Source organism: Onychostruthus taczanowskii, unplaced genomic scaffold, assembly GCF_017590055.1.
Source record: "Onychostruthus taczanowskii isolate IOZ18803 unplaced genomic scaffold, ASM1759005v1 scaffold61, whole genome shotgun sequence".
NCBI classification, from domain to species: Eukaryota; Metazoa; Chordata; class Aves; order Passeriformes; family Passeridae; genus Onychostruthus; species Onychostruthus taczanowskii.
The window spans coordinates 1,453,621-1,469,760 of record NW_024503790.1 but is presented as its reverse complement, the minus strand read 5'-3'; the positions used below and the strand labels follow the sequence as shown (position 1 = coordinate 1,469,760).

The 16,140-nt window shown below is 53.2% G+C and overlaps 1 protein-coding gene across 13 annotated transcripts in view; it reads left to right on the top strand.

The window, feature by feature from the left end:
* The window catches only part of USP48 (ubiquitin specific peptidase 48), a 30,993-nt gene extending 17,384 nt beyond the window's left edge, over nt 1-13,609 (top strand). For 4 of the 13 annotated variants that reach the window (XM_041419437.1, XM_041419436.1, XM_041419446.1 and 1 more), the window contains 12 exons: nt 1,183-1,254; nt 4,054-4,178; nt 4,333-4,455; nt 6,261-6,322; nt 6,786-6,896; nt 7,519-7,649; nt 8,308-8,414; nt 10,235-10,339; nt 10,751-10,906; nt 11,061-11,186; nt 11,787-11,835; nt 11,956-13,609. In XM_041419437.1, coding sequence (XP_041275371.1) covers nt 1,183-1,254; nt 4,054-4,178; nt 4,333-4,455; nt 6,261-6,322; nt 6,786-6,896; nt 7,519-7,649; nt 8,308-8,414; nt 10,235-10,339; nt 10,751-10,906; nt 11,061-11,186; nt 11,787-11,835; nt 11,956-12,170 — 1,382 coding nt within the window. In that variant the 3' untranslated portion in view covers nt 12,171-13,609. The other 9 variants (XM_041419439.1, XM_041419440.1, XR_005953752.1 and 6 more) reach the window with 8 other exon arrangements.
* The last annotated feature ends 2,531 nt before the right edge of the window (nt 13,610-16,140 follow it).

Here is a 16,140-nt window from a genome sequence, read left to right as displayed (position 1 = left end):
GCTGTTTTGTTCCCCTTGTATGGGTAGGGAGGAAAGGATAATAAATCGAATTTTAAAAGGCCTTCATTTCAGGAGCTTTTTCTTTGCTAAACTTGAAAAGTGTGGGGTGATCTTCATGCTGGAGAGAGAGATGAGGTGATAAGTGGTTTTACAAAGCTGTGTGAAATTACCACCCCAGACACATGATCTTTTTATCCATTTTTTTCTGAATGAGAGGGCACAGGGAAGGAAGAAACGTGAAAATTACCTTGGGGATGGGATGATGATGATGTTTATTGTGAAGGTTGAGGTATAAAACAGCACAGCTGATGCAGCAGCACTGGGAAAACACAGCCTGGGAACAAAAATAATGAATTGCACTCCATTCTGTGCCCATATCATGAGAATAGATGGAGGTTTTATTTGCCTTCTGCTCTTTAAATGTTTGAAAATCGTATTTTCTTGAGCTTCTTTGAACTGTGTAAGAAGCTTGTTGGAATGAAAGTGGGGAATGATGGCTCAGGGCATTGATCTTGGACTGGAGGGCACCTCAGCCCCCCTGATGAGGAGGAGCACTAGTGGAGAAAAGGGCATTTCTGAGTTACCACTCATCGTTCCTCGGGGTGACTGATTCACAACAGGTTGCAACTCCCAGTAGTGCATTTGAATTACTCACAAGCCAAGTTAGAGGCTCTTGCTGACACGTCATTGTCTTGGTGATGCTCCATTCAGTGGCCAACGCTTGACTTTAACTAATTTAGAGATTGATGTAGGGCTTGTCAGCCCCCTGGCAGGCTCCCCCTCAGTTTGTCAGGCAGCATCTGGTTTAGATCAGGAATTTTGCCAGGAATTCTGCTCCTTTTGCTCTTACCTAGGCTTGTGTTTAGGTTAAACTCGAAGATGTCTGGGAGCAGGGAACCCCCGTGGTGTTCCAGCCCTAACAAATGCATCCTTTGTAATCTCACAAAGGCCTGGCTTGTGCTCCATGCACTTCAAAGCCCTCCTACGTGACCTGGGGGCTGTAATCCCGCCTGCCCAGAGGCCGAGACATCGGAGAATAACAAATTTCCTTCCAAATTTTCCCTTGGGTGAGGGGGTTTGCTGTAATTTGAAAGGCGACCGTGCTCCTTTCCCTGTAAGATTTTTTTTCCTTGGGAGAGGAACTCTGTGCAATCTTCTTGTACTATTATTTTTTTTAATTAGATGAATCAAATGAAGAGAAGAGGGAGGAGGAAGAGGAGTTAAATTTTAATGAAGACATCGTTTGCCCACATGGTGAGTCTCTCCGGGGGATGGAGCTGAATATCTCCGTTGTTGCCCACTGCTGCACACATTAACCTTGTAGCCTTTGCTCCAACTGTGGCCAGCTTGAGGAGTCACACAATTAAGTGTGCTTAATTCTCATTTTCCTGGTGTTTCTTGCCTCAAAAGTTTTCCTTGCAGGCAAACTCTCTAGGCCAGTCAGAGCTGTCAGATGCTGAGCTTCCCATCCTTGCATGGGAAAAGCTCTGCAGCCATTTGGAAGCTCTAAAAGCAGTAAGAGAGGAAGAGGTGATGTAAATCAGTCCAGGTGGGAGCTGAGAGTATCTGTTTAGTATCCTGGTTTACATTAAAACAGGAGCACTCACCCAGCACCTGGGCCAGGACCACTCCTGGATATCGATTTCCCAACCTGCTGTGCTTTGGTGTCTGTTTACTTAAGGTTTTGACCTCCTATCAGTTGTTTTGAAAGTGATGCCTCATTAGCTGCATCCTTGGCTACCCTGTTGTTTTAATCTCACTTTATAAAGCTTGTGTTCCCAGCCATAAAAACCAGTTTTACTTAAGCTCCTGTTTGTAGGCATCAGTTTGTGGGGAGGCTCCATCTTATCTCAAACAGAAGGAAAAATGGCATCAATTAGCCACACATCTCCTGTCATCAGGGGTAGTCAAGAACCTGGAGTAAGGCTTGGGAAATCTCATTTTCAAGCAGAGTGTTTAAGCACTTTGTCACGATTTTAGCTGTTACTCAGTGCCTTGAACGCTGCATTTCCCTTTGCCTCGAGGCTGCTGCTGTTCAATAAAAGCATGGAGCATGGGGATGGAACATTTAGGGAGCCAGACACGATAAAAAATAGGCCAATAGGCCTTTGGAAAATGTATGGTGTTAAATTGCTGGTTGATCTGTGACTTAGGGTCATAGCAGAATAAATAATACTAAATAAGGGGGCTGCTGGCAGGGCAGGTTTTGTTGTCTTGAGTTAACCTCTGATTACTCATGGAAAACAAGCTTTCCACCTTGAAAAACTCCCTCTGCAGTGGATCAGCAAATCTGTACTCTTGTTCCTACGGCCTTAATTTTGTGGTGGAGGAGGTTCCTGCCTCCATGGTAGGCTCTGGAAAAGGCAGTGCTGGATCTGGGAGGGCTGGCTGGCCTCCAGGAATGCCACCCGGGCGTTCCCTTCACAGCTCCCTTTGCATCCCTGCTGCAATTCCTCGCTCTCCAGTAGCTGCCTGATCCCAGGGAATTTTTTCCAGATACCAAGTTAAGCCTTCTTTGATGTCTGTGCCCAAAACATGTCCCTGGATGGTGGGAGTGGGAAGCAGGGTCAGCAGTAGTTGGGTTCATCTTCCAGATGGCAAAACACTTGTGCCCTGCAGACCCAGAGCTGATTTTTCCACCTCTTTCACTCACTGTATTAATCTGTTTTCATTAATCATGTGGTGTCAAGGCTCTTATTTGTACAAACTCCTTTTTTTCCCCATCCTTGCTGGCTCTGGGCAGCATCCTGGGCCAGCCTCCGGAGCCATTTGGCCTCATTGGATGAAGCTCAAGTGGCCAAGTGCTGCACCGAGGCCTGACCTTTGTTTATTAGAGGAAAAGCAGGAGGGGAGCATTGCTATTTTTTCCTCTTCAGGGCTGGCCAAATTCCAGACTCAGCTGGAGGGAGTCCGTGGGCCTGAGGAGCTGCTTGTCATGTTAAAGAGCTGCTGGAGGGTGGGGAGGAGGGAGTTCCTCTCCCTCTCCTCTCTCTGCAGCTCTCCAGGCTATAGAAAAGCAGATAATAAGGGATTGTGCCCTTTGGACACCACAGTTGCTGTTTTCCTTCCCTCTTGCTGGTGCAGTCCCTGCCGAGGCACGGCGACTCGGATATTCCCAAATCCAATTCACATCCCGGTGTCGCAACGGCTGCTCCCCGTGTTCCTCCCTGCACAGGGACTTCCAGCTGCTGTCTCCAAGGGAGATGTGGTTGTGTTTTCCCCTTGGCCATCAGCAGCCTTGTGAGTGGGCAGCTGGTCAGATCCCAGAGCCTTCTCCCGTTTTTCCAAGCCTTGTTTATCCGGCCAGCACGTGTCGTCCTTGTGCACGCGGTGTCCCAGTGCCTGAGTGTGCCTCCTGCTTCCACCCCTGAGACAGCAGGCACAAATGGCTCCTGCAAATCCTTCTTGGGGTCTTGGAGCTGCCTGAGCATCAGGATAGATAATCCTGATATCAGGATAAATAATCCTGATGGATAAATAAAAGAGTTCTGGGGGGTAGCTGGTAAATCTTGCTTGGTATCTTCATGTCCAGTTATTCCCCAGAGCAGATTTAGGATGCAAAATCTGTCCTTTCCACATTTTTAGGTGCTTGGGTAGGGCACATGAAACTGTATTGAGATTCTGCAGTGGGAGTTTGGGGTTTTCAAGGATGTGGAAGGCACCTGGTTTCATGGGACACGGGGTTGTTATCCTGGGGCTCAGCAATGGTGTCACCATGAGGAGGATGTAGCTGTGGATAGCCAGGATCAGAAAACAGTAGCCCTGTGACCTCTGGCTTTTCCCCACATCCCTACTTGTGTTTGATCAGCTGCTTAGGCCATGATCTTGGAAATCTAAAGAGCATTTTTATAAATTAAAGTCATATTATTATTCTCTAAAGGAAGCAAGGAAGGAGTTGAAGGTGACTTTACTGGGTTTTGCTGACGTGGTCTTGGCTGATAAATGTGTGGATTTCTTCCCCACATTTGTTCCTTGTAATCTCTTCAATCAAGGGCTGCAAAACATTCCTGAGCATGTTGTGATCAAAGCCTTTCCTTGATTCTCTCCCTGCAGGTGACCTGTGCATCTCTGAAAACGAGCGGAGGGTGGTTTCCAAGGAAGCCTGGGAGAAACTCAAGCAATATTTTCCAAAAGCCCCCGAATTCCCAAATAACAAAGAGTGCTGTTCCCAGTGCAAGGTATTTGCCAAATACTCCCCTTTTGTTGACTGTAAATACTGGCTGTATTTCTGGTTTTCCTTTTTAACACAACCCTGTGCCGTGGAGGAGAATAAAGTCACCTTTGGTAGCAGCTGGCAATGGGAGCTGGGATGTAATTAACTGTTTCCTGCAGATTTTGGAGCGTGAAGGGGAGGAAAATGAAGCTCTGCATAAGATGATGGCCAGCGAGCAGAAGACTTCTCTCCAGAACCTGTTCCATGATAAATGCAGGCCTTGCCTGGGCAGCTGGCCTCAGGTAGGGAAGGAGGGGGATCAGGGGACACAGCCACGCTTGGGAGAGGTTTTGTTGGTTTTAATCCCTCTCCTGCCCAGAGAAGCTGTGGCTGTCCCATCCCTGGAAGTGTGCAGGGCCAGGTTGGATGGGCTTGGAGCACCTGGGATAGTGGAAGGTGTCCCTGTCCATGGCAGGGGGTGGAAGGAGATCCCAAACCATTCCAGAGCCGTTCACTCAGTGTGTGCCAGCAGAGCTCTCACGTGTGTTTGCTGAGGTGTGACTTCCCTGGATTAGCTGTGCTCGCACAAAGCCCTGAAGAGCCACAGGAGTGGCTGATGTGCCAAGGGAGCTGGCCCTCAGTCAGGGAGATAACAGTGACAGTGTTGCTGTCATGGTTGTATCTGTTCCTGGGAGGAGGAAACAGCGCAGCCACTTCCCACAGCTCTCCATCAGCCTTCTCCTGCAGGAGGATGCTGGAACACACCTGAACTTTGCCCCACCACCACCTTTTGCTGCTGCTTGGGCGAAATTCAGGTGTGCTCCAGCATCATCCTCTGTCCCAAAAGCTCAGAGGGCTTCCCAAAACGCTGAAGCCCTGCAAAGAGCAGCGGTGGCTGTGCAAACTCTCCTAGCAGCTTCTCCAGGAATTCTTGGGGGTTTGAGGTGCTCAGAACGAGCTGTTGGCTCCAGTCCTTGGCTCCTGGGAGTCTCGTGGTGCTGATTAATGGCTGACTCTACAATCCTGCCAAGGTGCATTGGCAGGTGTCTGCCTCCATCCCTCACTGTTCCAGCTGGGAATAAAAACTGAGGCAACAGAGATGGCTCAGAACCAAGGAGACCCAAAATGGTTTAAAAGGAGCTTTCCTTTCATGCTGAGCTGGAGAGCTCCAGGTCCTGCCAGTGGTAGTTAAGGTTGTATCTGGTTGGATTTGCTTTTGGAGCTGGAGAAAGTTGGAGCTCATCACTGTGGGTCAGACATAGAAGGGTCTCCACCAGCAGGGTTAGATCCTTCTTTCCCTTTTTATCCTCCTTTCTCTTTTAATTTCCTGAGGGAGCCTGATAGAACAGAGCTGAGGATCTTCCCCTTAAGCCTTTGGAGTTCTCCTGATCCAAAGAAGTTGAGGTTTGGGGAGGAAAACAAGCAGAAATCAAGAGATTAAGGGAAATTAAAAAGTGTGCCTATATATATTCCTCAGGTGTGCTGAGTTTTCCTACAGAAAGATGGAACAAGCCCTTAATTCTGTCTTTAGGAAAGGGGTGAGGATAAAGGAGAGCATGGAAGTAATTTTGTCACACAGCTCTTGGGGGCTGGGTGGTTTCTTGTCCAGGAGCAAACCATTTAAAGGAAGACTGGGACAAAAACCCACAGATTATCCCAAAAACGCTGTCTCATTTGGTGCACAGCTGTGGTTTGGTATCTCTGCTGCTGCCAAAAGGAAAAACTTGTGGATTTTGACGTTGGAAGCAATTGAGGGATGTTGGGGTGGTCTCACCCCACGCCTGTGGGAGTGAGGGATTCACCAGCTTCAAACCCTGAGCACCAGCAGGAGGAGCAGCGCTGGGGAGTCCTGGCTGCTCCGGGGAAATGCAGAATCAAAAGTAATTGGATCAAAAGCTCAAGCAACTTCGTAATAAACACAAGATTAGCAATGGTAGTGCTTAGTACCTGATCCCAAATTATTTTGCTTGGCTTTCACAGCCCACTTGGATGGAGTTGTCATGGTAAAGCAGCACTGAGGTCTCGAAGGGAGCGAGCGCTGCCGAAAAACCGAACAGTCATTGTTGGGTTCATTAAAAAGATCCTTTTCCCTCCTCTTTTCCCCCAGGAGACGGATGAGCTGTATATTGTTTCGCAGTTCTTTGTAGAAGAATGGAGGAAATTTGTCAGGTAACTTGGCTGGAGGGTTTTGGTGCTTTTTATCTCTTATTTTGGGGGCTGTAGATAATATTTTGCTTCTGACTTGCAGCACAGTGAGCTCGTGGAAACAATGAAGCTGATTTTTGCAGGACTTGTATCAATTGTAATGCGGTGTAAGACACTGAATTTCCTTGTTTGCTGTGTGTTAACCAGATGGTCAGATTAGCTGGTAACCTGATTAGTTTTTTCATCTGTCTGGAGCTGTATCCCAAAGGTCACCGCTCGGGCTGGAGATGGAAATCTCTGCTGGTCAGAGTCATTCTGCACCGCAGAGGAACGCAGATCTGATTTCCTCATCACTAGCAGTTACTATTCCTTGTTGGAATGCCTTGTGTAAATACTCACCTGTGATTTTTTCCTGTCTTCCTGAAGAATTGTGGGGGTTTTGGTGGGATAACCTGATGCAGCTTTCCAAACCTCTTCCCTTTTGCAGGAGGCCGACGCGCTGCAGCCCCGTGTCCTCCATAGCAAACAGTGTCCTGCTCTGTCCCCACGGGGGGCTCATGTTCACCTTTGCTTCCATGACCAAAGAAGACTCCAAACAGTGAGTTCCTTCCCTTCACACACTTTCCTTTTGCCAGGAGCCTCGGGAGAACGTTCCCAAAGGAATGCTCGTGCTGCTGAGCCACAGCAAGATGAGGAGTAATCCTTTCCCCTAAAATTAACACCAAGGCTTTCTCTGAGCCACCTCAGCCTTCCTGCAAGGCAAGACTTAAACTGCCCAAGGATGCTGGGTCAGGAAAATAGAGCTTCCTTCAGCTTGGTTTGTTCCTGACAATAACCACTCTGGATTTGGCCAGAATGCAGAAACATTCTGCTTCCTTACAATTTGCTTTCCGTGAGCCTTCCCCCCCGGAGTGATGGCTGCAGGGCTGGACTTCATGCTCCACAGCCTTGCTTCTGCAGTGATGCAGCACTAAAAGTAGGAGATCTTCCACTCCTTTCCTCCTCCATCCCTCCCTCCGGCACGACGGGAGCACAAGTGTCACTAATCACAGGCTGCTGTTATCTGGCTGTGCAGGCCCTCCCGTGTAGCTGGGTTTTGGACAGATTTTGCAGTTTTTCTTTCATTGACAGACCAACAAGCCAAAGAGGGAGGGATTTTTTATGAGTTTAGGGCTTGGCTTTTCCAATGTCATAAAGCACCTGCCTGTTCCTTTGCACAGTATAGCTCTGATATGGCCCAGCGAGTGGGAGAGGATCCAAAAACTCTTTGTTGTGGATCACGTCATCAAAATCACCCGGACACAGGCAGCCGGGGCCGGCCCCGAGGGCGCCCGCTACGCCTCCGAGCCCCGTGAGTGACCCCTGCTCCTGGGAAGGGCTCCTGGGGCTAGAAACCTCACTCCAAGGGGGGCACTGGGGAACTCAGAGCTTGGCAGGGTCCCCCCTGCAATGCCGTGTCCAGCTCTGGAGTCTTAAGCACAGGAAGATGTGGAGCAACTGGAGCAAGTCCAGAGGAGCCCACGGAGGTGCTCCAAGGGCAGGACCCCTCTGCTCTGGAGCCAGGCTGGGGGAGCTGGGGGTGTTCAGTCTGGAGAAGAGAAGGCTCCAGGCAGACCTCAGAGCCCCTTCCAGGGCATAAAGGAGCTCCAGGAGAGCTGGAGAGGGATGTGGGATGAGGGCCTGGGGGGAGAGGACACAGGGAATGGCTCCCACTGCCAGAGGGCAGGGTTTGATGGGGTATTGCAGAGAAATTCTTGGCTGTGAGGGTGGGAAGGCCCTGGCACAGGGTGCCCATCCCTGGCTGCCCTATCCCTGGAAGTGTCCAAGGCCTGGAGCAATCTGGGATAGTGGAAGGTGTCCCTGCCCCTGGCAGGGGTGGATGAGATCCCAAAGGTCTCTTCCAGCCCAAACCACTGTGGGATTGAATGTGGTTAGCAGCGAGGGGCCCTGCACTGGGGCCTCTGAGGAGCTGGAGCAGTGAGATGTTTTGTCCCTTGGTGTGTCCCCAGAGCTGTGCCCCGAGTGCCGGGAAGGGCTCCTGTGCCAGCAGCAGCGGGACCTGCGCGAGTACACCCAGGCCACCATCTACATCCACAAAGTGGTGGACAACAAAAAGGTAGGGACTGTCCCCCATCCCTGCTCAGCCAGGCTCCAGGAATGCCCTGAGGGGCTGTCACAGCTCCCATGTCCCCAGGACTGGCGGGGATCCTGCTGTTCCATGGTGGTGGTGAGGGCAGAAATCCCCAGCTCTGCAGCTCCAGGCAGCTCTGGCAAAGCCAGCAAATTGGGACATTCTGGCTCTGAAAACTCCATCTCCTCGAGGCTGCCTTTTGCCAAACCAAATCATCTGTGTTTTCAGGGATGCTCCCAGCTGTTTTCTCTGTCTTAGCTGTGTCCCTAGGCTGTACCTGCTCTCCTCCCCCTCCAATATTTGTCATTTCCTTTCTTCTTGCTGAAGTGACATTTTAATTCCTGGATAGAAATGAGCTCTTCTCCTCAGTGCTGGTGAGACAATGAACTTGGAGATGGTTCTCAGGATCCCCTGAAGCTGTGAATTTTGCTTTTACTGGTCTTAAGTGTCAGCATCAGCTCTAGAACTGGTTTTCCAAGTACCCAAAGCTGGTTCTGGTAACCCCCCACTCCTTAAGGCTCTTAAGAAGGGAGCCAAGGGTGGGCAAGTTCAGATGAAAACAATCTCTGCACCTTTTGAGTGTGGGGTGGGTTTTTTTGGCCTTTCCTTGATTTCCACCTCCCTGCCAATCCCAGGGAGGCGCTGGAGCCTGGGGAACCACAGGGAGCTGGAGGCTGGATGGGCTCCTGCCTTGGATGTGAGATGTGGATCACGCAGCACCGTCTGGAGCCCTCAGCCACGGGCTTTCAGCCTGAATCCCCAGCCTGAATCCCTCTTGGCTCTGCTGCACGAGAGGGTTGGGTGTTGTATTTTTCTGGCACTGGACAGGACTGTGCTCACACGTGGGGTTGGCAGAAAAACAGGGAGCTATTCTTTATGGAGCAGCTGGAGCTGGAGAGAGGGGGTGAGAACGTGCCCACGAGATCCCCCAGTAACAGGGCAGCCTCAGCAGGATGGGAAGCAGCAGGAATGCTGGCCTGGATCACTTTCAGCAGCACTGGGAACCACTGTGCCCTTCCTGCTGGCTTTGCAAAATCAGGGAGTGTTTCCCAGCCCCTCACCCCTTTTCCTCCCTCCTCTGCACCACCTGGTTCTTCCTTGGGGTGAATGTTGCTGCAGAGGGAAGCCTGATCCAGATAAAGTCATTGTAGGGTGGCACTGCTGGAATTCAGAGGGCTCTGGGGAATGTTTGGGAGCTGGAATTGCATCATTAATTGCAAATACGTTGATGGAGAAGAGAGCTCTTGGCATCCACATCTCCTGGGCTCCTGCAAAGCCCAGTTCCAGCTACAGCATAGCTGGGAATTTACATCCAGGCAGATCTATGCCTGGAGTGACTTTCACTGGCCTGAACAACCTTTTTATTTTTGTATTTGTGTAAATTATTTAGATTTCATTTGCTTACAACCTCCAGCCCCATAAGTAATGGTGCTGCAGGGGCGGATAAATGTCTTAATTCACAAAAAATACTTTCTCCATGTTGAGGCTTTTGTAATACACTTGGATCAGCCAGCTGATGGGAAAGGAATCAGTAAAGGGGCTCGGGGGACTTTGCTTTGCCTGGAAAGGAGGGCAGGAAGCACCTGCAATTCCACAGAGGGGGATTCCAGAGCTGAATCCCACTGAGGTTCCACACAGCTGGGGAGGGTGGAGGAGCCTTTGCAGAGCTCATGGAGCAGCTCCCAGGGTTATTCCCGGGCTCTCTGGATGGAGGTGGCACCCAGAGGTCTCCGGGAGCTGTTTGCCATGCTGGGACAGGCCTTGTGGATGCTGTTGGTTACGGAGAATGATTTTTATGACTCCAGGTAATGAAGGACGCGGCTCCAGAGCTGAACGTGAGCAGCTCGGAAGCTGAAGAGGAGAGGGAGGAAAACAAGCCAGAGGGGGAGCAAGATCCCGATTTTAACCAGGTAGAGATGAAAAATCCCATCAGGTTCCTTGATTTTTGTATCGTCCTCTTGAGTCAGCATGATGGGATCACCACCCTCCTCCTCTGCATCTCACTGGCAGCAGAAAAGTGTCTCAAATTGCCATTTGAGTGGTCAGACCACACCAGTGCTGGGTTTGGAGAGATTAACAATGGATAGGGATTCATGTGCGCATGGAAATCTGCCCCACGTTGGCATTAGGACTAGGAACTGAGGTTTGAAGGCAAATCCTTTGGTCATCTCCACACTTGCATGCTTCAATTGGCTTTCCAAGGGGTTTTCCATCACTTCCTGCCTTCCCTCGCATGACCAGTTGGCCCAAAACACTCTGGAATCTGGGAAGGTTGTGTGTATCCCCAAACAACTCGATCTCGTTTTTTGCCTCGTCTCCAGGCCAATGGTGGCACGAAACGCCAGAAGCTGTCCCACCAGAGCTACATCACTTACCAAAAACAGGGAATCAGGAGAAGCACACGGCACCGGAAGGTCCGGGGGGAGAAAGCGCTGCTCGTGTCAGCCAACCAGACCCTGAAAGAGCTGAAAATCCAGGTGAGGCCGGCTCTCCTGCCAGGAGTGAGGCAAAAAAACACAAAAGGAGGAGTGAGGGGGCGGAGGGGAAGGGTCTGACTGCCCCAGGAGCTGGGCATGGGTGCAGGGGCGGGAGGAGCCGCAGCTCCGGGGTGAGGTGTCCGTGTGTCCCCAGATCATGCACGCCTTCTCCGTGGCCCCCTTCGACCAGAACCTGTCCCTGGAAGGGAAGATCCTGAGCAATGACACGGCCACGCTGGGCAGCCTGGGAGTCATCCCCGAGTCTGTCATCCTGCTCAAGGTACCAGGGGAGGGATCCCGAGTGGGCTTGGGGGTGGAGATGGAGTCACATGGAGCCAGCTCCTCGGGGAGCTCCTTGGAGGAGGAGGAGAATCCTTAATTTTTTTGTCTTACGGGAGGAAAATCCTTATTGTTTTTTGTTTTGGAGAAGAAAAATCCTTATTTTGTTTCAGAGGAGGAATATCCTTGGGTGTTTGGGGGGTTTTTTGTTTTGGCTTTTTGTTCTGGAGGAGGAAAATCCTTTTCTTTTGTTTTGGAGGAGGAAAAGCCCTAATGTTTTCGGGTTAGGGGAGGAAAATCCTCATTGTTCTTGTTTTGGAGGAGGAGTATCATTAATTTTATTTCTTTTGGAGGAGGTAAATCCTTTTTATCTTTGTTTTGGAGGAGAAAACCCCCCTTCTTTTATTTCCAAGAGTGCTTTGTAGCTGATACAGCTGCTGAGATCTGCGGGTACCAGCCCAAAACACAGCTAAATCAGGGAGTGAGTCCTTGCATGGCGTTCCCAGTGTTTGGGCAGCAGAGCTGTTCCCTGCTCCTCCTGAGCAGGGCTGTGATGCCCAGGTCCCTGTGCTGGTTAATTCCTGCTCCCTGTCCTTCCCAGGCCGACGAGCCCATCGCGGACTACGCGGCCATGGACGACGTTATGCAAGGTGAGGGAGTGGGGAAGGGCTGGGGCTGGGGAGGTGGAAAATGGGGATTGTGACACTTCCTGACAGAGGCTTGGAATCCTCAGAGCCACTTCTAATGCCTGCCTTCCCTTTCCATCCCAGTTTGTATGCCTGAAGAGGGATTTAAAGGTGAGTCCAGGTGTTTTGCCCCCTTTGTATCCCCTCACATGAATCCCACCCCCATCCCACTTCCCTCCTCATCTGCTGGTGGTGTCTTTCCTTCCCAGGGACTGGTTTACTTGGCCACTGATGGTTTTCCAAGAGGAGCGACCAGAAGGGAAGAGGATTTGTCACATGGTAGGGCATTAAAAGAATAAAAACAGGTGGATACAGTACTTTTTGACTCTTCCAGAAGGCAAAAATCCATCGTGAGACGTTTGCTCCCCAAAAAACAAAACAAATGCCTTATGTCAAAGCAGATTGCACTGAAGGACATCCTGCTTCAGGACAGCGTTCCTGGGTTTATTTAAAAAAGAACAGGAAGGTTGGGAAGTTGAGCAGCAGTTGGTGTGTGGGATGAGGGGCAGCCCTCGTGTCCCCCGGCCCGGCCGCAGCGGGGTGGTGATGCAGGAGATCCAGCCCATCCTGATCCCTCTGCAGTCACTCTTTAGGATAATCCTGTCTTTGATCCACTCTCACGCTTTCAGTCCAGCATGGAAGGAATTGTGACTTCGTGAGGAATGTCTCTAGCGCTTTCAGACAACAAAACTTCATTTTCTTAACCCAAAATGGAAGCTGGGATCTGCCTCCCAAGCCCTGCCAGGGGCTGGGAGCCGCCCCCTCTCCGCATCCTTCCGCCGTCACTTCCACACCTTGGACAATCCAGTAACCACCTGGGCTCTGGGAACTGTGGGTTTTTTTAGAAATTTGGGATATTTTAATGACTCTCAAGAACATTTTCCTCCAGTCTGGCGCTGCTGGGAGTGTTCCTGGCTCAGGGCAGTCGGAGCTGGCCAGGGGGTGCGGGTGGGTGCTGAGTTTCCCATGGGAAGAGGTTTTGTTACTCCTCTCTCCTCATTTTTCAGCAATGCACTAATTATTTTTTTTCTTTTTCCTTTTTTTAACACCTCCCAGAAAACTTTTCTCCCCATTAATATTTAGCAGGAAATAGTATCCCACTTCCAGACGGATCCACACTGGGCACTGCCAAGGGATCTTTTTATTAAAGATCCTCTTCCTTTCCAACCTTTTCCTTTGTTTCTGCAGAAAAATACAATGCAGAGATCGCATCAGTTTTATTTTTTCAAGGTTTGCAGGAATTTGGGCTGCAAGAAGAGGATGTGGGCCAAAATTCCATGCCCAAAATCCTACTAGTTTTGATTTCCAGTGTTTTATGTGAAGAATTCCAGCACCTTCCTCCCTTGTCCCTGATGGGTTTGGGTGTGAAGCAGCAGCATTTGAGGGGCTCTGAATTTCCTAAAAAGTGATATTTTGGGGCAGTTTGAACCCATGGAGTCTTTCCCAAGGTATAGACATGGCAAATTCCATGCCAAAGCCACAGGAGGCTTTTCTTCCCAACCTGAAGCACTCGCTTGTGTACATATTCCTTGGAAATTCCATCTTTTCAAGTTGCTGTTAATTTTTTTAATGTTATATATAAAAAATTCTCTTCCTTGAGCTTACACTGTTGTGGGAAGGGATCCCGTGGGGTGTTCCAGGGCTGTGGCAGAGGACGCAGATGCAAGGTGTGAGCCAGAGCCCCATTCCTGTTTTGTCTGTTATTTGCAAATATTATCGGATTAAAGTTGTCATTGGAGCTGTGGCAGCCTCGTTACAGTGCAGACACGTGGGCCGAGGGTGTTGGAGCAAGGTGGAGGTGATTATCCCATAAATCCCACTTGGAGCTGTCCCAAAAAGGAATGTGGGCGCTGCGGGGTGGGCTGGGAGCAAGAGGGACCCCCCTGGAGAGGAATCCCCCCTCCCTGGCATAGGGAGGGTATAGGTTTTATGGAGCTTGGGCACAGCATTTGGTGGCCCTGGCCCTGTCACATCGACCCCTGTCCCCACCTGGTGTGTCCCTGGGGGGGGTCCCTGCCCCTCCTTGGGGCCCTCCGAGCCAGGGTCTCCCTCTGAGCCCCTGGGGGAGACAAATGGGTGCTGGAGGTGGGGGGAGAGGCCTTGGGGCATGGGGGGCTCTGGGTGCCAGGGAGGGACCGGAGGGGCCTGGGTACTGGAGATGGGAGTTAGAGGGGACAGGGTGGGAGCTGGGGCAGGGCTGTAGGTGTGGGGGGCTATGGGTGGGGGTCCTAGGTAGGGATGGGGGCCACCCTGGGTGTGGGAGAGGAGGGGTTAAGGCTGGGGGCTACTCTGGGTACCAGGAATGGGGAATTATGGATGGGAGGGGTCCTGGGGCACTAGGGATGCAGAGGTAGGATAGGAGGGGCTTGGGCACCGGGGACGGAGATGGGGGTCCCTGAGTACCGGGGAGGGGGGCTACGGCTGAGCGGGGTCTGCCGGGAGCCAGGGGTGGGAAGAGGGGGACGGGGGAGCCAGCTCTGGGTCCCGGGGAGAGCCGGGGGGCAGCCCCGTGAGCCGAATCTGGGGGAGATGTGGGTGATGGGCAGAGCCGTCCCCGGGGGCCAGCCGCGGGCGGGGGGATGGAGATGGGTCCCGGGGCGACGTTTGGGGGGTCCCCCGCCCTGCGGGGCCCGGGGCGCTGGGGAAGGAGGGGACACCCAGGCGGTGCCGGGGTGACATCAGGGATGGAGGGGGGATCCCCAGTTCCGGATCTCAGTTCCCGGTGCCGTTGTCCCGGTGCCCGTGGCCGGTGGTCAGCTCCCGGTGCCCGTGGCCGTTCCCGGTACGGTCCCCGGTTCCCGGTACCGGTTCCCGGTCCCACCGCCCCCGGAGGGGCCGCCCCGCCCCGCCGCACGTGACGCTGCGCGGTGGCAGCGAGCGCCGGGGCCCCGCTCGGCTCCGCTCGGTACCGGCCCCGCTCCGGGACCGCCCGGCCCCGCCGCCCCCGGTAAGTGCCGCCCTGCGGGGACCGGGCACCGCTGTCCCCCCGGAGACCCCCCTCTGGGGATGTCCCCTCATCCCCGCCGCAGCACCGGGGGGTCCGTCCGCCCGTGACCTTCAGCGCTGCCGGTACCGGGGGAGGGGATGGGGGGGAAACGCTCCGGGCCTGGGGGCTGGCCCCCACATTTAGAACATCTCCCCCCGGTGCTCCCCCCACCCTCCCGGGACAGACCCCCCGTGGATGTGGGGGGTGTGGGGAGCCATGGGGGAGCCCCCCAGGGTCGCCCCCAGCCCAGCGGGGTCACGCAGCGGCCCAGGGGGTGCACGGGGAAGGGTCGCGTTTGCACGGGGACAGGTGGCAATGTCGCATTGGCACGGGGACACCGGGGTCACACCTTGCATGGGGACGGGTCACACCTGCACGGGGCTGTGCTTGGCTGCGGCTGTGTTTGCACCGGGCTGTGTTTGCACGGGGACGGGTCACACCTGCACCGGGCTGTGCTTGCACGGGGACGGGTCACACCTGCACCGGGCTGTGTTTGCACGGGGACGGGTCACACCTGCACCGGGCTGTGCTTGCACGGGGACGGTGACATTTGCACGAGGGTCCCTTTTGCGCCAGGGACGTACTTGCACGTCATTGTGTTTGCACAGGGCCGGGTCACATTTGCACCAGGGCTGTTTGATGGGGACAGTGCCATTGCATGGGACCGGTGGCGTTTGCACGAGAACGGTCACATTGCCACAGGGAGAGCGACATTTGCACTGGGCTGGTGACACGGGCGTGGGGCAGTGACACTGGCACAGGAATGATCATACTTGCACGGGGAGAGACCCTGGGCAGGGGGTCGGTGGCACTGGCACGAAAATGACCGCACTTGCACAGCGCCAGTGACAGTTTCACGAAGAGGGCTGCCAGTGGCACGGGGCCGGTGGCACCGGCTCGGGGTCAGTGACACTGGCACGGGCATGATGGCATCTCATAGGATGGGTGACACGGGCACGGGGTCGGTGCCACTTTGGCGGGGTCGTTGGCACTTCACAGGGTCGGTGCCACCCCACGGGGTCGGTGCCACCTTGGCGGGGTCGGTGCCACCCCACGGGGTCAGTGTCACTTTGGCGGGGTCGTTGGCACCTCACAGGGTCGGTGCCACCCCACGGGGTCGGTGCCACCCCACGGGGTCAGTGTCACTTTGGCGGGGTCGTTGGCACCTCACAGGGTCGGTGCCACCCCACGGGGTCGGTGCCACCTTGGCGGGGTCCCGGCGCTGTCCGTGGTGCTGCCCCGCGCCGCCGCCTCCCGCCGGCAGAGGGCGCCCTCCGGGGGGG